Genomic DNA, 20,581 nt, shown 5'->3' with positions numbered 1-20,581 from the left:
CTGGCACGGGACATGGCCTCGCGGTGGCCACACTCTGAGCTCTCGTTCCTAATTCCTCCTGGGCCCCGTGGCTTTCAGCTGCCACCCTTTCTCGCCTGCTGGGGTCTGTGCCAGAGGCGGCAGATGGATGCGCACTTTGCAATTATCACCAGAGCCAGGCGTCTGCGGCCCTTCCCTAGTCGCTCGGAGTGACTCATCTGTTAGTGATGACATTGCGCTGCTTCGGGTGGGTCCGTCGGAAAGTGGGAGAAGGAGAAATCTGGGTGTCACTACAGACCGCTGCTGTGTGCGTGACTAAGCTGCACTCACTCATGTCGTTCTTTCAAGCGTTTCAAGTCATTGGAAAAGATAAACAAGATAAATGGATATTATGACGCAGCCCTTTGATGAGAAATATTTCCCAACAAACAGATTTTTCCAAAGAAATGCTTAAAACTGCCGCTTGGTGAATGATGTCACCAATGAGAACGACTGTGTGCCACATGCAAGTTCTGACAAAGGGCGCCCAGCAGAACTCTGAGGGCTTTCCCTGCTTGTCCAAAAAATACCACCCACTGCTTAGGTGGCGTGAAAAGAAACAGCAGGGGAGGATTCTGAAGGCTGGAGCCCATGAGGATCAGCAACTTCCCGTGTGCCTCCTCTTTGTCACCCCAGTCACTGCACCAAGCATTTCCTGAAAAGGCACATTCGGGGACCATCTGTCCCTGAGCCTCGCTGCCAAACGATGGCAAATCAAGTCAACTTGCACCTGTTTTATGTAGCTACCTGACACTCCTTCCAAAAAGCCTGGCATTCAACAGATGACATGGGAATCAGGCAAGTTGTGATTGGTAGACATGGAAGAATTTCATTTTTTTAATCGAAGTGTAATTGACATACAACATTATATTAGTTTCAAGTATACGACATAATGGGCTTCTCTCATAGCTCAGTCGGTAAAGAATCTGCCTGCAATGCAGGAGACCCGGGTTTGATTCCTGGGTTGGGAAGATCCTCTGCAGAAGGAAATGGCAACCCACTCCAGTATTCTTGCCTGGAGAATTCCATGGACAGAGGAGCCTGGCAGGCTACAGTCCATGGGATTGCAAGAGTTGGACACGACTTAGCAACTAAACCACCATAAGACATGATACATGAATATATCGCAAAGTAATCATGACAGTAAGTCTGGTTAACATCCATCACCACACAGTTACAATTTTTTCTCTTAGCAACTTTCAAATACACAAAACGGCACTGTGAACTGTAGTCACCAGGCTCTATGAGAAGAATTTCAAGATCCAGCAAAGATTAGATATGTGAGAACAATGGAAGGGTAGGCAGTGCATGCCTCTTCTTAAACATGATGGCAACACCTGAAAACTATTCCAAATGGCAAAATGTCCTCCCTCAACGAACCAGCTAAGCATTCAAAAATCACACTGTAAACTTTCATTGGCTTGACTGTCCGGGTCACACAGGACGCCAAAGGGGCAGGCGGTGAATCCGTCCTGATGAACGTGGCTTTGGGGGCGAGCCCATCCCTGTGTGACCCTGGGATTTGCTCTCCTCAGTCGGTGGCATTATTCAGCAGCACCGGGGCCTTCATCACTCAGCACTGAAATACTTCACTTCCCCGTCTTTTGGGGGGTGGGGGAGGGGAGAGGGTTTTTCTTCAGAGAAGTTCATTTGCCGACAGAACCACACCAGAACTGATCCTATTTTTCATGATCTGAAGAGAGGCTTATGAATCTGTTTTGGGTGAGGGTTTGTACCTGCTGTGCTTATAATGACTTCTGCCAGCGTACATTCCTGAAGGCCTTAACTGCATCCTGGTTCCCCCTCCTTTAACTTAAAAACCACTGACACTATTTTGTCCATTTATTTCCTTGACTATCCACCATTAAAGATTAATTTGCTCTGCTGATGAGAGCGGTCTCATGAATCTATTTTAGAGATTCAAACCGCTGCTCTTAGATTAATTTATTTTGTACCCAAATTCTAACCTTTTTGTATATGCAGCAGAACAGTTCATTTGCCCTCACCAGATCCAACCTAACTGGCATTTAATTCTTCCTTCACTTACTAATGGGTTTCTCACACACTGTACACCTGCAATTCACACCACATAAAGTCCAAATAAGTAATCCAACTCCAATAAATAATCCATGGACTACACTCAGCAGAATTCCCATTTCATAATCCCTAAGAAAACTAATTTCATCAAGGCTTCTATTATCAATGAAGGACAATATTATTTAGTACAAACACCTGAATCTTGTCTAAAGGAAAGAAATCCATTTCTAAACTGTTTGAGACTTGTGTGATTGTGACTCCCTTTGCTAAAGATATAGAAATCAATCATGTGTCAAATTGCCTTTAACATAGTTTTTCTCTTGCCCAGATAAATCTAAACACAAGAAGAAAACATAAAGCTGATTTTAATATAGGGTTGATTAGCTTTTAAAACATGATCATGGTGTCACATGATCATTCATTTTGAATTTAATAGAAAAAGAAAAGGCCATAAAAGCACAATCAATCACTGGAAAATGCCAACTGTTTAAAGTCACTGCCTTTTAAAGCCTCTACCTCCTCCACTGAGTCTTTTATAAAATAATAATCATTAATGTCTGGGGGGAAGGGGACCATCCAATGGCAAGACGCATGTGGTTCTTCCAGCAAAGCCAAAAAATAAGGTAAATAAATAAATCTTCTTTAAAAATGAGTCCAAAAGTCAGCTCCAACATGTCCTGGCTCTTTCTCCCTGGGCAGAAGAGGCCTGGAGCCTAAAGAGCCCTAATGAAAGTGTGTGAACAACTGACATACTGGGACTAAAATCCTTTTGGCCACTAGATAAAGCTTCCCATGTTTCTGGCTAATCAATCTGAACTCTTTATGATCTACCTGCCCAATTACTCTAACACATAATTAGGCTATTGTAGCCAATGGTTCCAACGGCTAGAATGTCGTTCCTATCTGACTCCAGTCTTTCTTTGTAATTTCCCAATTCTTACCCTTCAGAGACATCATTCTGAAGGTGACAGTTTTCAAAGGGTAGATTTCAACTCATTAATCTCACATTCTTGTTCTACTCCTTTTCCCAGCCCTAAACAGCAGTCTTTTTTGAGGAAATCCCTTGAGAAGCTAGATGAAAAGTTTTCCCTGCATGCAGGCTCTCAGATCTATTAAACAAGCAAAACGGCAGCCTCCTTGGCTTTTTCCAGCAAAGTACAGATCCCATAAAATCACTCTCCATTCAGCAATTTGGTTTCTAACTTAGAGAACCATGGGATAAGCTGACACCCTGGCACTTCTGTCATTTTATCCCCATTTTAAAATTTTTTGAGCATTGAAATTCTCACCATAGTGGCTGTGGCCTTTTAAGAGATTGATCTTATTTTCTATTTATTATTTAATGTTTATTTATTTATTTTGGCTGCACTGGGTCTTAGGTTTGGCATGTGGGATCTAGTTCCCTGACCAGGGATGGAACCCGGGCCGTGCATTGGTAGCGTGGAGTCTTAGCCACTGGACCACCAGGGAAGTCCCTAAGAGATTGTTTTTAAACCGGACACACATGTTCGCCACCCTCTCTAAGTCCCTAGATTACAGAAATCTTCTATAAATATTTGTTGAATGGATGAACAAAGAGAACATAGCAAAACACCAAGCCAAACTTCCTCCAGCCACTCACACCGACTCTCCTAGTTTACATTTTCTTTCTGCTGCAGTCAGCTCAGTAATCAGGGCTGGGAGTATTTCCATGTACGCATAAACTGAACAATATTTTAAATGACAGGTTAAGATACTAAATGGTGGGTGTGAGTAGGAAGGTGACAATGGCCAGCACCAAAGCCTATCAGAAATGTAAGATGCAGTCACTGTGACATCAGAGCAAGGAAAGCGAATCTGCCTTCCTACCAACACACAATGAACAACAGGGCAGACCCGTCCTGCTGAAAACACTGGCCAATTCCCATTTGCAAACAATAATTAGACATCCTTCTTCTGTACCGTCACATGGCATGACATTTCTATGACCCAGCCAACTACTGGGACCAAAGATGCCTCTCACCGCCTCCTCACAGACTGAGTCATCCTGCGTGAACTTCTCATGCGTATCAATGGACAGACTCTGATGGCTAAGATGATAGGTAATACCTCAACCTCTATTTCACAAAAAAGAAATAAATCCAGAAAGAAAAATCTGATGTTTATTAGACAGCAACGGCACAGCCACCTTTAACTATAAAAAAGAGATTTCTAAAAGTCCGTAAGTCCAACTGGCAATTCTCTTAACAGATGGTAAGAGAGACGCCCTCCAGCCCATATTAAATGCAATTTCTTTCCACCATCCCAGTCAATGGAAGTGTTCCTCTGTGATCCTGAGATTTGAAAACCATCCAAAGTGACACTGAGCAACAGGAGAAGAAGCTTCCCCCTAGCCTGGCTAGTTGGCCAAGACATCCCCATCCTTGATTTCTACAAAGCCCACTGTATGCATGGTCAGTGACTCAGTCATGTTCAACTCTTTGCAACCACATGGACTGTAGCCCGCCAGGCTCCTCTGTCTGTAGGATTTTCCAGGCAAGAATACTGGAGTGGGTTGCCATTTCCTACTCCAAGGGATCTTCCTAAACCAGAGATTGAACAAGTGTCTCCTGTGTCTCCTGCATTGGCAGGTGGATTCTTTACCTCTGAGCCACTTGGGAAGCCCTACAAACTCCACTTGCATCCTTCAAATCCAAGTAATAACCAAAGCAAAATTACTTATTTTCTTCATGTTTTATATAGAAATATCCTTTTTCTACCTATTTTCTATCCTATTTTCTACCTATCAGCTCTATTTTAGTATCAACTACATCAGAAATGGCATTTATTGAAGTGGAAAAAATGAAAGCACCATTCTGACTAGTCAATCACTAATCCATTAGTGTGGGGACTTCAGTTACACTGCTGTGTTTTCTAAAGGGCCCAAGTCAGGAAAGATTTAAATGTCAGGAGTCCACAGTTTGGCATATGAATCAAAATGGGGAAATACAAGTCTCTTTCTTCCTAGCCAGGGACCCACACGGGATGAAACCACGGACCCAAAGTCTGTGACAGAACAATATCACTTCTGTGAAATCAGAAGATTCTTTCAAACCTGCTCTTCAAATTAAATAATGCAAGAATATCATTATCAGTGAATTTGGGCATTTTATGCGATTAATATGTAATGGAGAAGTATTGCCTTATATGGAGCCAGATTCAACCAGCATGTGGCAAGCTTCATGTTACGTGCTTTCCTACGTACCCTGACTTCTCTACTTATTAACTACGTCACCTGAGGCAATTTACACAGGCTGTTCTGTGTCTCAACTGAGGATCATAGTGCCAACCTCATAACTCTGCTGTGAAGATGAAATGATTAATACATGCATTAGATCAGTGCCTGGCATGTGCTCAGAGATGACTAAGCTATTAATATTGTTGCTATCACTAATAATATTTTCATTGCAAATAGCCCTTACTAAAATCTAAGGAGGTGGTTATTACTACCTCCATGTTCATAAAGGAGGAAAAGGAGGCTCAGAGAGGTTGAGAAAATTGCTATAAGTCACACAAGTTTAGTGCTGGTATAAGACTCTAGATTCAAAGTCCAGTCTTCTTTCCACTCCCTGCCCCCCAGCCCCACCACTGCCAACTCATCTTCTGCAATGAGACTATAAATAGATCTGTCTGATTCAGCAAAGACGGTTTCCTTACATTTCTAACTTCAAAGAGGCATAATAATTGTATGTAAAATTCTTTTGATCAAAAAATAGTACCTCCAGAGAAGGTGGCTTGAAAAGGAACATCATTAATTGTGAGGCATTTAGCTGAGATAAGTCAAAGTCCTTTAATGTCCTACATGTCTTGCTGTGTCAAGCAGCTTAGGAAGACTGGCAGGATGGAGAGAAAGAGCACAAGATCAGGTGTCAGAAACTCAAGGATAAGTCGCGGTCTCTCTGCTCACTGCTGCGAGATCTTAGACAAGTCACCCAAATTCTCTGCTTCAAGTGATGGTTGTGAGGATTAAATAAGATAATACTTGTTCCCTCAGTATGAACTCTAGAGCTCGGGGGAAACACAAGCTATTAATTTTATTATCACAATCCAGGTGCCAGTAAAATCTGTTTCTTATGCACATAAGCTTAAAGACAAAACTATCCAAACTTTTCTGAAATGATCCTTTAATACATCAATGACCTTGACTGAAATTCCCCAGTGTTTTACACCATTTCCATTCCTAGGAACCATGAGCTAAAAAAGCGGGCAAGATAGGCTCCATCATAAACTACAGCACCTTTTCCTTCCTTCTTCCTTTGGGACTCCGAGGAACATTCAAATACCACATCCTCTCATCTCATAAGCCTCTTCAAAGAGACCAGCTCAGTTCAGCTGCTTAGCATGTATGACTCTCTGCGACCCCATGGACTGCAGCATGCCAGGCTTCCTTGGTGTGGAAGTTGGAGTTCCCTGATGTGGAGTTCCCATCACCAACTCCCAGAGCTAGCTCAAACTCATGTCCATCTCAAGTTGGTGACGCCATCCAACCATCTCATCCTCTGTCATTCTCTTCTCCTCCTGCCTATAACCTTTCCCAGCATCAGGGTCTTTTCCAGTGAGTCAGTTCTTCACATCAGGTAGCCAAAGTATTGGAGTTTCAGCTTCAGCATCAATCCTTCCAATGAACATTCAGGATTGATTTCCTTTAGGATGGACTGGCTTGATCTCCTTGCAGTCCAAGGGACTCTCAAGAGTCTTCTCCAACACCACAGTTCAAAAGCATCAATTCGTCAGCACTCAGCTTTCATTATGGTCCAACTCTCACATCCATACATGACTACTGGAAAACCCATAACTTTGACGATACGGACCTTTGTCAGTAAAGTAATGTTTCTGCTTTAAGGAATACAATTATTGCAGGAGGAAAAGACCCTCCATCTCATTTAATTATGAGGAGTGTAAACACTTTTCTCCCTGAACATTGCAAAACCTGAGGGAAAGAGGCGGAGGGCTCTCATGCATATCCAACCTTTCTTACCTAAATACCAAAAGATGCACTTCCCCACCCAGAAGAACTGAAGAAAAAAGGAATGATAAGTGAGTAAGGGGCATGTCTACACCCACCAGCCTGCATCTACTCTCAGCAGCCACCCCCCACCCCCACATCACATGTTAATTCATCGGCATAATTCATCACTTTTCCTGACTAAGATTCCACTAAGCTTGTCCAACCCTTCGCAACAATTCGATACTGCTCTCCAAATATCTAATTGTTTTAACTCTTAATTTCCCAACTATGTATAAATAAAGGAGTTCTAGTCCCCAAAGAGCTAAAGGGTAAGGTCACCTGCTGCCTTTCTGTCCTTACTTCAACAAAGCCTAAAGTCAGATTATCAACCCTCAGATAGGAGTTTACTGGGTCAAATCTTAAAAAACAAAACAAAACAAAAAACAAAAAACAGACAAACAGAAAAACCTCTCCAGAAAAGAGATGTCAAACAGCAATAGTTTGAGAAGCCCCCTGTTCCAAATGTGTGTGTGTGTATGTATATGCGCTCAGTCGTGTCTGACTCTCTGCAACATTATGGACTATAGTCTACCAGGTTCCTATGTCCATGGGATTCTCCAGGCAAGAATACTGGATTGGGTTGCCATTTTCTCCTCCAGGGGATCTTCCTGAGCTAGGGATAGAACCTGCGTCTTCTGCATCTCCTGCATTGGCAGGCATATTCTTTACCACTGAACCACCTAGAATGCACCCCCCTCTCCATACCCACATACAATGAAAAAAAAAAAATCTGATTTGCAACCTGGTCACTCCACGCTGAGACCCACCAATGGACAAGTTGTGCTCATACACACAGATTCCAATCAGCTTACTGAGTCCTAACATTCAAACATGAATACACTGCCCAGAATTAGCAAGGATGGACAAAAACAGAGAGAGAAAAAATGTGATTCAGAGAAAAAAGAGAAAATGAAGAGAGCAGCATAATCTTCAAAAGGAAACAAAACATTGACTGATATCCTCAAGGAGAAAAAAGAAATAAATGCATCCATAATATGAGAAGAAATACTCAAACAAAATAGTGAACAGTGAACAAGAAAGAGTTCTTGAATATTAAAAATAAGATAGCTGAAATTTTAAAATATCAATTAAAAGTAGAGAAGATAAAGTCAGGGAAATCTTTCAGAAAGTAGAACAAAAGATCAAAGAGGTGAAAAACAAAAGGAAAAAGATAAGAAGTTAGAGGCTCCATCTAGAAGAGGTAACATCTAAATAATAAGAGAGCCAAAAATATAGAATACCGAGGGGAAAAATTGATAAAAATAATAAATATTAAAAAAATTAGTTTTGAAGAGCTGAAAGGCATAAATCTTCAGACTAAAAGAGTTTACAAAGTACCCAGCATATGAACAGAAAAGGACCCACACTAGAGCATATCATTGTAAAATTCCAAAATATAGAGATAATCCAGGTTAACTGAAGGGAAAAGAATAGGTCACCTAGATTCTGAGAATGGAAAAGGCTTCTGAATTCTTAACAACTGAAGTAATACAATAGAATAATGCCCTTAAAATTGAGTTTTAGAAATGAATTTTATCTAGAATTCTATACCATCCAAACTATCAATCAAGATATATTTTCATATATGCAGGGATTCAAAAAATTTACCTTTTATACATCCTTTCCCAAAAAGCTATTGTAGGACGATGTACTCAAATTTAAATGAGGAAGACAGATTTAAGAAACAAAGCATCTGACAGGGGACAGCAGTGAACAGAAGTCTCAACACAATAACTACTCAGCAGACCCAGAGAATAACTTCTCCATATTGTTGCAAAGGGATTCCAGGAGGAAAGCCTGGTGTGGAGTGATAGTAATGATGTGTTTGAGCATATAAAAAATATGCTACATAGACAAAGATTCCGGAGAGTTCAACAAAAAAAAATACCAATAGGCACTAGACAAAAATAAATGACAAGGTACTTATCAACTCCAGGAAAAACAAATGGCTATGCAAGAGAGAAACATTGGCAATATTTCACTGTTTGACTTATCAGTGAAAAACATTTATTTAAATCATGGTACTGTTAATCTTGACTACTGAGTTAATACAATACTGTTAAATAATTTTATTGAGGGGATGGAAGGAAATGAATTGTGTGGCGAGTAAGAGATCTATCATATTCTTCTTAAGTCAAGGAGTGAAAAAAAGTGGTAAATGCATACTTAGCAATATAAGAGTAAACAGCAGGGAAACAGCCAAAATTGTTGTTATACAAAGATACATAAATATAAAATATATACCTCTAGGGAGGGGAACTAAGGAATGTGAAAGACATGGCTACTTTTTCACCATAAGCCTGTTTTTGGTTTTCAAAATTATGAATATATATATCGCATTGATTAAAATATATATGTGTATACATATATATATATATATGTTTTGATACCTAAAAAATCTAAAATCTCTATGAATACAGTATGTAATAAATATAAGGGAAAACGGAGATTGTAAGAATAAAGTTCAAATAAGAAACTGACTTCAAGCCAAACGATCCTAAAATCTCCCATTCATTTTAATTTTACATACTCTTTAAAACATGCTCTCCTCTCCCTTTGTAGTTATGCCACTTCAAAAACAGAAGTCCTCTCATTATTGCATTGATATTGTAAATTAACTTCAAAACATCTGATAGATCTTCTAATTTCTCTTATTTATCATAGGAGCAAAGTGAAAATACTTCTTTTACAAATATTTTCCTAAATGATCAAATCCTTAATTTGTACATGGGTCACTAGAGTATTCATTAAATGTTTTGGTCTGATCAAACTAATATCAGTGTTTTACATTAATGCTTATGTTCTTGACAAATATCCACATGAAGCATAAAATTTATCCTTCCAATAAAGGCAACCATTCAACTATAAATGACAGAATCAGCTTTAAGCTTTTTAAAAATACATACCTCTACACTAATAGAATGTATTCTCCAGTTATAAATCTAAAATTTTTACTAAAATGATTCCAAACCTTCTTATAATTTCCTTTGAAGTTTGGCATTTAAATGATATAAAAGCATGCAACACACCCAATTCTATTAGTTTTAAGTCTTCTAGAACCAGACACGTTTAGGTTTACAAATAAGGAAGTCAGTGTTATTCAAACACATGCACTTCACTTATAATGGCTACTTAGTGTACACATAATCAAAACTACTTATTGTGGTTCCACTTTAAAAATAGAGAAATTGATTTAATTAAAAAAAAAAAAGAAGAAAAAAGCCAGCTCAAACTTGACATTTAGGGAAAGTGATTTGCTTACCTCTGTTGGTTTGTAGCAGTCTACAAGAGCTTCCTAGAAGAAAACACACAGAAGTTTTATTTTAAAATTCAACATCATTTAAGTGAAATCATCTCATTTTTATAGCATTATTCTTAATAGGGTAAATCAATATTTCATACTGACTACCAAGAATCATACTGTATTTCAGTATCTGTTAGCCCTCTGAAGACACAACGTTGTACCTTTCATTTGCACTCTTCAGAATACACACATATACATCTGTCCTTCGGGCTGCCTATGTGGTTCATAATAATCTGGATACACTTAAGTTGAGACAGCCTGTGAGAGATGGTGACAGTCACACTGGGCGTGGGGAATGAGAGCCTGGCTGTGATTCAACCACAAAGTAGCTTGTCTCACCTCTGCAGGCTTTGGTTGTCCTCCCCTGAGAACCAGCCAGGGTGATCTGATGGCAGTTAAAGCCTCTTTCAAGTAATTATTTTTTAGAAAAAAATTTTATGTCATTACATTTTCTATAGAACTGGTACCTGGGGTTTTTTGTTTGTTTTTGTTTTGCTTTTTGTAACTTTCATAACCGGGATGCTATCATCTCCCAACTAAATTTAACAACAAGAAATAATCATTAAACTGAGACTGCTCACCACGCAAGGGGCACCAGTAATTATTAACACACTAAACACATTAACACATTCAAACTTGTCCTTTGCTTGCCCCTAGTGATCATTTGTCATCAGTGATAACTAACAGCCATTAATAGTAATTATCAATGAACAGTGAGAACCATAGGAGGTCAAAGGTTAATTGGTTTTAGAAACTCCCAAATGCAGATTTTAAAATGATAGATTTGACTTCCTGTGGAAAGGGAAATAAGTATTTTTTTTGCTCTGGACAAAGGAAGGGGGGGGGCGGTATCTCAATATCCATTGTATTAGGTGAGCATGCTCCAATAAAAGATATTTTATTAGAATTATGTTGCAAGCAATCTTATCTAGGAATGAATTTCATGAATGCTATAATCCACAACTGCAAGACCAGAATCCTGGGCTTAGGTATTCCAGTTCTAGCTCAGTCCCTCTCCTTCTCATACAACTGTGGGACATGCCTTTCTTCTCTGGGAAATGGATCTCTGCAGGCAGAACCATCTTTCTCCCAAGAAGTTGGAGCTGGAGAAACTCACATCCATAAGGTGATTTAAGATCTGACTATAGGCAGGTCCTTTGGGCTGTTTTATCTCCAGATATGCAGTTTATGTGGGTGAACACTCAGCATCCTACTGATTCCCTCTGCAACCTGCCACTGCCCAAGCGCTGGCGCCAACACCACCCCAGGGCAGGATGAGTGAGAGCCATGCTCTGGGGACCCAAGTGGATTCAAGCATTCATCAAAGGATCTAGATTTTGAATACTACTTACCCGTAATTTTAAAGCCCTCTCTTCTTCACTGTCTGCATCAAGAAGATCATCAATGTCAATTTCCACATCTGGCATTTCTTCTTCCTGGGGAACAAATATGGAAACATTCTATTTAGTGAGATACTGCACTTTATCTAACCAATGGCGTTGAGTCATATAGATGTGCTGACAATTAATGGGGGTGGGGGCACAGGGAAGAGACTAGGAGGAAGAGGAGGGAAAGAAGAAGGAAGGGGAAGTAGGAAAGAGAAGAAAAAGGAAGAAGAGGTGGGAAGGGGAAAAGGAACAGAAGGAGGAGTGGGAGCAAAGGAGACATTAGAGTCACAAAGCATAGACACTAATGCTACCTCAACAATGATGATTTTCTACTTTCTGGGAGGAAATTGCCTTTCTGAGTATTTAATGGGGGGGGGTTGATCAATTATAGGAAGAGTAGTGTGACTTGCAGTTTCCTACTGAACATCGACATTTCTTTGGCGACTACCTGGTCTTTTTTTTTTGGAGAGTGGGTGGGGGTGGGGGGACATGGATCTGCATCTCCCTTCCCAGCTCTGGGTCTGGAAAAACCTGAGTCCAGGGGTTTCTGAGCCAGGGCTCTTGGGTCAATGTCACCCCAGCCCCAGTTATAGACTCAACTCAGATCAGGGGGAAAAGAAGTTCTTTCAACAGCAGCATCCCGGCTGGAGAGTGGGCTGAGGGAGCCCGTTACCTAGAAACTGCTGCAACCATTGTGCAACCGTGAAGGGAGAGTCTGACTCGTGGTGGGCAGACGGGAGAAGTAAGGAAAGAGGGTTCTGAAAAATGTCGCCGAGTCGAACCACCTCTGAAGCCCACCGACATCCCAGTAGAGCCCTATTATTGGGAGTCAAGTTTAAAATTCCTGCAGCCAAGGACATCCTGTCCACAACAGAGGGCGAGGAAGTCCAGCAGCAATGCGGTGAGAGACCTCCTGATCTGGAATCTGACCTCCAGTGCCTGGTTAATCCCGGCTACCTCTCCTCTCGCCTACCTCTTCCCCACATCTTGGTCTGAGAAAGTGGAGAGAAAGATCGCATTTAGAAGAGTGCTTTAATTTTGCACTTGCCGTGAGGAGTCACCTGCCTGCCAACTCGTCCCAGCCCCAGGGATGGCGAGGAGTATTTACAGAAGTCAGAGAGAAACCTGTGTGGGGACACCTGTGCGTCCACCTGGGCTTTGCTGCTCTGTGCCAGCCACCTTGTCTGGTCCTCAGAGGCAAGGCTGACTTTCTGAGAATTTCCTTTCTAGCAAAGCGCATCCACTAGGTAATGGTGCCCAACCGTTCTTTTTCCTGCTCCTACACAAAAGTGAGGACCCAAGTGTTTTGAGGAAACTGAGGCAGATGATATACTACTGTGAAATAATAAGAAAATGTTTATTGCTGTCTGTATCCCACTTCCTGACACAGAGCTCTTCAAACCCTTATAAATAGTGAAAGTGAAAATGAAGTCACGTCTGACTCTTTGCAACCCCATGGACTGTAGCCCACCAGGCTCCTCCATCAATGGGATTCTCCAGGCGAGAGTACTGGAGTGGGTTGCCAGGCAGTGGACTGCCCTGGATCTTCCCAACCCAGGGATCGAACCCAGGACTCCCACATTGTAGGCATATGCTTTACCATCTGAGCCACCAGGGAAATCCTTGTAAATCCTTGCAAATAGGGGTGCTGACTATTGTGGGTTTTTTTTTTTTTTTTTACTATTATAAGATATGAAGTCGATATTGGAAAGTTCAGATAAAGCAGAAGGAAAGCTGAACCCAAAGTAGAGGGAGGTTAGTTTCATTAAAGTTAAAATCTCTTTTAAATTTTTTAATAATACTAACAAAAAATGGGAAGGAAAAAGCAAGTCTCCTTAGAGAAGTCAAATGACCTCAGAAGTGGGGAAGAAGGATTCTTGCTGGAGAGTAGCGGTAGGAATAAAATTAAAACATAATCACCTGGCCTTTCAGGGCATCAGAAAAGCAGTACAGGGTTGGAGGTGTGCATCTGCCTATAGGAATATTTGACAGTACCTTCCCGGCCCTAAGACTCAGGCTACATGAGGCAATGAACACAGCATCACTGTGCTCCATTTAGAGCTGGCTAGGTTGCCGTGCCTTTTCCCTCCTTCCCTGGAAGCCATCCAGCCCACATTTTTATCGAGCCAGTCTGTCTCTCAGAGTGGTACAGAGCCACTCTTTCAAATGAGATACCATTTTTAAGCTCTCCCCAGGGCTTTGGAACTGTGGTGCTGGAGAAGACTCTGGAGAGTCCCTTGGACTGCACAGAGATCAAACCAGTCCATCCTAAAGGAGATCAGTCCTGAATATTCATCGGCAGGACTGATGCTGAAGCTGAAACTCCACTACTTTGACCACCTGATGTGAAGAGAACAGACTCCTTGGAAAAGACCCTGATGCTGGGAAAGACTGAAAGCAAGAGGAGAAGGGGGTGACAGAGGATGAGATGGTTGGATGGCATCACTGACGCAATGGACATGAGTTTGAGCAAACTCCAGAAGATGGGGAAGGACAGGGAAGCCAGGCGTGCTGCACTTCATGGGGTCGCAAAGATTCGGACAAGACTGAGCAATTGAACAAAGGGCAGAGCAGAGAGATGGGGACGGACGTGGCCTCCACCAGGGGGAGGATGCCGGAGGACCCCAAGGCTGCACTCCACTCAGTCAGGATGCTGGGGAGGACCACACTGACGCTCCCCTGTGTGGGTGCCAGCCTCCCTGTTCATCATCTACCTTTCACACTGGTATTTTCTTGCTCCAGGGCTGCCTGTGCTGGCTTCCTATATTGTGTATATTTGACATTGTGGCTGAAAGGAAGGCTGTGGGTGGAGAGGAGAGCCGTTTGGGGAGAGCCCCAAAGAGCGGTGTGGCTCTCAAGGGGCTGCCAGACTTTCCAGAGTGAAAGGACTGGTGGGAACCGAAACACCAACAAAGAAACTCACTAGATGAAGGAACAACTGGCAGCCCATGAACACGGATTGCAGCTGGGAAGCCACAGCGTGGAACAAATGACTCCTGAACACATGGACCCTCCCTGGGGCCAGTGAATACTGAAGTCATGGCACACACGGTGAGGATATTCTAGCAAATGTGGTGCAAGATTAATTCACCTATGCCCGCAGCTCAGCACGACTTTAATAACCACCATGTAAGGGCAAAACACCCAGAGCCCATTTCAGCTGATGCTATTCAAGAAAAACCAAGTAAACGTGATAACCCCACAAGTTTCCATCTGTGTAACAGTCTATACAGCCTTGCTCTAAGTTCCCTGACTCCTCTCTCAAAGCAGTCATTTGGGTTCAGTGGTTTGGGTGCAAAGTATGCATTTATGTCACGGTTTAATGAAACCAAGTAGAGGAAACAGGATATAGAGACTCGTTCAAGTAATCACAGCTGAGGGAAGCTCCGTGTCTGCTCTTCTGAAAGGAAATAAAAGAAGAAGTGAACAATGCCCTCGTCAGCATAGCACAGCACAGGTTTCCCCGCAAACATCGTTCAGCTTTGAGGCCAAATTTGGTCAAACAAGCTTTTACTTGCTCAGCGGCAGAGTCTCGCCCACACGGCAGCGTCTGCAATTAGGTCTCCTGTCACCACGACTGTACTGGGCTCCCCAAAGGTTCTGACCTTATGCGACCCATTTCCCCCACCCTTGAGGTCTGGGCCATCCAACGTGGTCACCACATGTGGTATTTATGTTTAAATTCACTAAGATGAAATAGAATTCTAAATCTGGTTCCCTGGACATCTCAGCCACATTTCAGGGCTCAGCTGCCACACGTGGCAAGTGACATGGGGTTTTTCATTTCACTGGACACCACAGCCCTAGGGTCCACTCATCCTCTGGCCCAGACAAAGCAAAGCCCCAAAGAAAACAGCCAGCATCCCAAGGTCACCGCCATGCCCCAAGGGCAGGTAGCTGGGCAATCCTGGGCTTGGCTTTCTAAGTGGGAAGGTTGATGCAAACTAAGTATTCACTCGCTGAGTAATTATAGTGAATCACTAGGCATCAGCATTTTCTACCAACCTATGGGCTTCTCAGGACCCCCACCTGCTTCTCTCAGAGGCCAGGAGGAGGTCAGGCTGAGTGTGTGGACCAGAGCAGGGCGTGGAGCACACAGCAGGGTGGATTCTGAAGGTCAGTGATACTGAAACCAAAGCCCCAGGGAGGACAGAGAGATGGGGCCATGGAGGTACATGTGAAAAGAAAAAACAGATCTAGCATCAAGCATAGAATCCTGCATATATTTGGGTTTAATCATTTTAACGAGGAGTGTGGACATAGTCCAAATTCAATTGATGTTCTCTTGAGCTCTATCTTCTGTATAAAGCTGTATCACTGAATAACCTTGGGGACAGATCAAGTCACTTACAAGGAAGTAGCTCCACCCATGACCTACTCTGGTTTGCCAGAATTTAGTTGTGTTCGGGGACTTCCCCACACTAAAAATAGATCTGCCAACAGGGGCTCAGGTGACAAGACATGAAACAACCTCTTCAGAGTGGCTGGGTAAGCCACCAGCTAACATCATCCCCCACTGAGACAGAGATCTTCCTGTTGGTACCCACAGAACGAGGCCCTGGATCCTTCTGGTTAAGAAAGTATCCACTGAGCATTCACCACACGTGAGGCTCTCTGTGTCAACCCTGGGAGGCCCTGCCATGGAGAGGCAGCCCACGCACAAACACAAAACGCTACTGAGAGGCACCGAAAGACAGACAAACCAAAGGGCTTTATGATGAAGGAAGGGGAACGCTTCCACCTGGGCAGGCGGGGAGGGTTTCACCAAGGAGAAGCTGGCCTTGGGGAATGGCAGGATTTGGACAGGCTTAGAGGGGGACAGAGAGCACCCAAAAGAGATAGGATGGTACACAGGAGGCAAAATACAAGAAGTGTTCTAAACACAGGATACAGAAAGGTCTTGGCCTGGGAGTCAGACTGCTCTGGGCTGCAAATATTAATGCTAATGCCTATGAAAGCCAGAAATGAGAGCTGAGGCAGGTGGGAGGCTGTAAGGAGTATGAGTGAAGCAAACAAGAGAAAACATGCCCCATGGAAAAGCAGCCAAAAAAAACAACCAAAAAAAAAAAACCCCCCAAACCCTCCATTCCCGACTACTGTAACCTTTTAGGAACAAATGCTCAGTGCTGCCAGATTTTCCAAGTTTTCAGAAAAGTTGAAAAGATGGATTTTTTAATGTTAAAATATCCCGATTTATTTTTCCAGTTGGTTTACAAGTCCTTAAAATACTGTGAAAGAAACAAAATCCATCCCCTTCATGTTGCCAGTCTTTCCCTGCAGAGACTGTGGCAACGGAGGGCTGCACAGCAAGGGTGAGAAGTGATGCTGGGAGAGCTGGCCCAGCTGCACAGTCCCGGCCCGGGGGCCCAGGGTAGGGCGTGGGGGTGCTGCTGAGAGCCTGCTGCGTTCATCCGTGGGAGGTAACAGGGCCTGGATGCCAACTGAGGCAAGAACGGAAAGATTTCAAAAGTGATAAATAGGAAGGGAAAAGAGATGGAATTTAGAGATGAACTGGAAGTTGGAAGAGGGAAAGAGAAGATGCAGGTTGCCAGCCTGAGAGGTTTTTTGTTTTGTCTTGCTTACAATTTCTTTTTTTTTTTTTAATTTATTTTATTATTTGGTGCTAGGCCAGGTCTTTGTTGTGGCATGCAGGATCTGCAGTTGCAGCATGTGGGATCTAGTTCCCTAATCAGGGATTGAACTTGAGTTCTCTGCATTGGTAGCTCACTGGACCACCAGGGAAGTCCCAAGCCTGCGCGGTTTGGAAGAAACACGCAAAGACAGAGCACGCCTCGGACCCTGAGGACACCTCACAAATCAAAAGGCAGTTCGGAGGGCAGCCATCTCCAGCAGCCCCATCCCTAAGCAAAAGGGGGACCCCCACGCTGCCATTTCCCCCTGTAGGCAGGACTCCGCAGGGCCTGTGACCACCCCCGGCTCACACACCAGGACACAGTGATGCAACCTCGTATTGTGTTCCTGAAACACAGACGGCCTGTGGGGAAAACACACACACACACACACACACACTCATACACTGCTAACCAGGAATTTTACACCATGAACCCCGACAAGAGTGGTGTCAGCCGTTAAAAAGTACAAATGCTCGCCGCCCTCCACAACAGGGAAGGCGGCAGGAATGAAGATGCGAAAGCAGCTTGAAAACCCTCAAGCAGTTTGAAAACGGAGGATGGTTTTTAAGGTTCCACCACACAGCCCAAGGGCTTCCCGAAAGTGACAGTGGCTCATTGTTCTCCGCAGTCTCCGTCCCAAAATAAGGACGTGAAGGACCGTGAGATCAGAGTGTTGTGAGCTCGGCGCCAGTGAGGGAGAAACTCGGGCAGCAGGGCCGGGTGGGCACTCGCCTACTCTGATACCCACACTCCCCAGAGCTCCCCTCCACAGGCTTACGGGGAAACTGGAGGGGGAAAACCCAAAGAAGGTCCCCACTCCCAGGGACTATGTGAGTGTTATTATTTTCTCTGAAAATATTTACATTCCAAGTTTTCATTAATGACAACCCAAAACCATTTCTGTAAGCAAGCACATTTATTCTAGGAATTGTCTGGATGACCATCCCATAACCAGATCCAGCTCTGTGTTTATCATCAAGCAGAATTATGTTAATGGCCTAATGAGAAAAAGGCCAAAAGGTAGATTTAATACTGAGTTATTCACACCAAGCTGCTGCCCACAACTGTGCCTTGCCGTTGTGTTAATTGTTCAGTCGTGTCAGACTCTTTGTGACCCCATGGCCTGTAGCCCACCAGGCTCCTCTGTCCATGGAATTCTCCAGGCAAGAATACTAGAGTGGGTAGCCATTCCCTTCTCCAGGGAATCTTCCTGACCCAGGTATCAAACCCATGTCTCCTGTATTGCAGGCAGATTATTTACTATTTGAGCCAGCAGGGAAGGCAACTGTGCCTAATTCCTCTGACGGAAAGAATGACATCAGCCATCCCAGTCAATTCACATTGTACATTTGAGTTGTACAAATGTACTTTGGGTACTTTATGGGTACTTTATGTTTAATTTGCAATTTTGATTTTGTAATCAGAAGAACCATAAGCATAAAACGTTCATGCTTGGTTTTGAGCAGTATACATCTAAATATTATCATATTAAACCTTTAAATCACATCATAGTAAACCTTTAAAGCTCTGGGATTTGTAAGAAATTTTTCTACCTAAAAAGGAGCCCAGCCTACCCTAAGGCACATCACTGTGAAATATCAGAACACTGGAGATGAAGCGGAGATCTGGGAAGCTTTCAGAAGGAAAACAGGTCACACACACAAGGACAGAAAATCAATGTCACCAGGCTTCTCAACAACAGTGCTGTGAGCTGGAAACCAAGAGAACAAACATGCCAAGATCCTAAGGGGAAACGAGTTTTAACCTGGACGCCTACATACCCCCCCGACTGTCAACTAAGAGATAGGGAAAAAAATCACAGACATTTTATGACACATCAGGTTTTATATCTTAATATGTTTATCTCCCATTTCAGGAAGAAGTGCTCCAGTGAATCAAATAAACTAGGAGAGTCATCTATCACTGTGGAGCATGGAGGCCAGAGGGCGTACAAGGATCAGGACTGAAGAGGGGGGCATGAAGAATTGGGAAGGAATCAAGACTGAGTGGGGAGGTGTAGAGAGCTGGAAAGCTGAGTGAAAGGAGAGGCAATGAGCCTCTTTTTAATATGGGCACCAGGTCCAGTCCCTGATGGGCCCACATCCGCCAGGTGCTTTAGAGGAGCTGGCATAGGAGAGTCCTGTAACAGAACTCAAAGGGTTAAACGAGCATACACCATTCCAAATTCAACACTGACAAATGGTACAATCCCATGTCACTAGCACATAGCTAACACACACTTGTTTTATTTTATTTTAGTTTGCTTGTTTATATCCCCCTCTTTTTCTTGGACTGCTTTCCCATTTAGGCCACCACTGAGCACTGAATCGAGTTTCCTGTTCTATACAGTAGGTTCTCATTAGTTACCTATTTTACACATACTATTGATAGCATATATATGTCAGTCCCAATTTCCCAATTCTTGTTTTGAAAGGTAAATAACCTTCAAAGGCTGAAGCTTCCTCCGAGCCAAACAGCAAAATCCGTCCAACTCCTCCTTCAAAAAGATTAGGACAGCCTGACCGAGCTTCACCCTGTGATAAAGTGAAGGGATGTTTTAAATAACAGGCAGAGAGGCTGCCCTCCTTGCCTCCCAGGTCGGACACCCCTCTATCCTGCACCGAGCAAGACTGACATCATTTCACAAACACCTAGAATATATTTTAACTTTCTGATAGTTCACCAGCTTTATTTGGTACTTTCACTATCATCATTGAATAAATTATTTGAGATGCATCCTTGTGTCACAGCAATCTAGTTGAGAACTGTCACCCTGTTCTGTTCTCAGTCACTCAGTCTTGTGTGACTCTTTACGACCCCATGGACTGTAGCCCACCAGGTTCCTCTGTCCATGGGGATTCTGCAGGAAAGATTCTCCAGGGCATGGGTTGCCATGCCCTCCTCCAAGGGATTTTCCCCATCTAGGGATCGAACCTAGGTCTCCTGCATTGTAGGAGGATTGTTTACCATCTGAGCCACCAGGGAAGCCCAGTCAACATACAAAACAGGGGCTTCCCTGGCGGTCCAGTGGTTAAGACTCTGCGCTTCTGGTCTTTCCAGTAGTCATGTATGAATGTGAGAGCTGGACCATAAAGAAGGCTGAGCACCAAAGAATTGATACTTTCAAATTGTGGCACTGGAGAAGACTTTTGAGAGTCCCCTGGAAAGCAAGGAG

The 20,581-nt window shown here is 43.2% G+C and overlaps 1 protein-coding gene across 1 annotated transcript in view; it reads right to left on the bottom strand.

Annotated features, from left to right (window-relative positions):
* PPP1R14C (protein phosphatase 1 regulatory inhibitor subunit 14C) overlaps positions 1–20,581 on the bottom strand; it is an 80,412-nt gene that overhangs the window by 8,055 nt on the left and 51,776 nt on the right. Inside the window, exons 2-3 of the mRNA XM_043888602.1 lie at positions 11,738–11,821; positions 10,344–10,376 (exon numbers count right to left, since the gene is read on the bottom strand). Of these exons, the coding sequence (XP_043744537.1) occupies positions 10,344–10,376; positions 11,738–11,821 (117 nt within the window). The remainder of the gene's footprint in view (positions 1–10,343; positions 10,377–11,737; positions 11,822–20,581) is intronic.

Source organism: Cervus elaphus, chromosome 26 (genome assembly GCF_910594005.1).
Source record: "Cervus elaphus chromosome 26, mCerEla1.1, whole genome shotgun sequence".
Classification (NCBI taxonomy): domain Eukaryota; kingdom Metazoa; phylum Chordata; class Mammalia; order Artiodactyla; family Cervidae; genus Cervus; species Cervus elaphus.
Note: the sequence above shows the minus strand (reverse complement) of the source record. Positions and strands in the feature narration are given on the sequence as shown.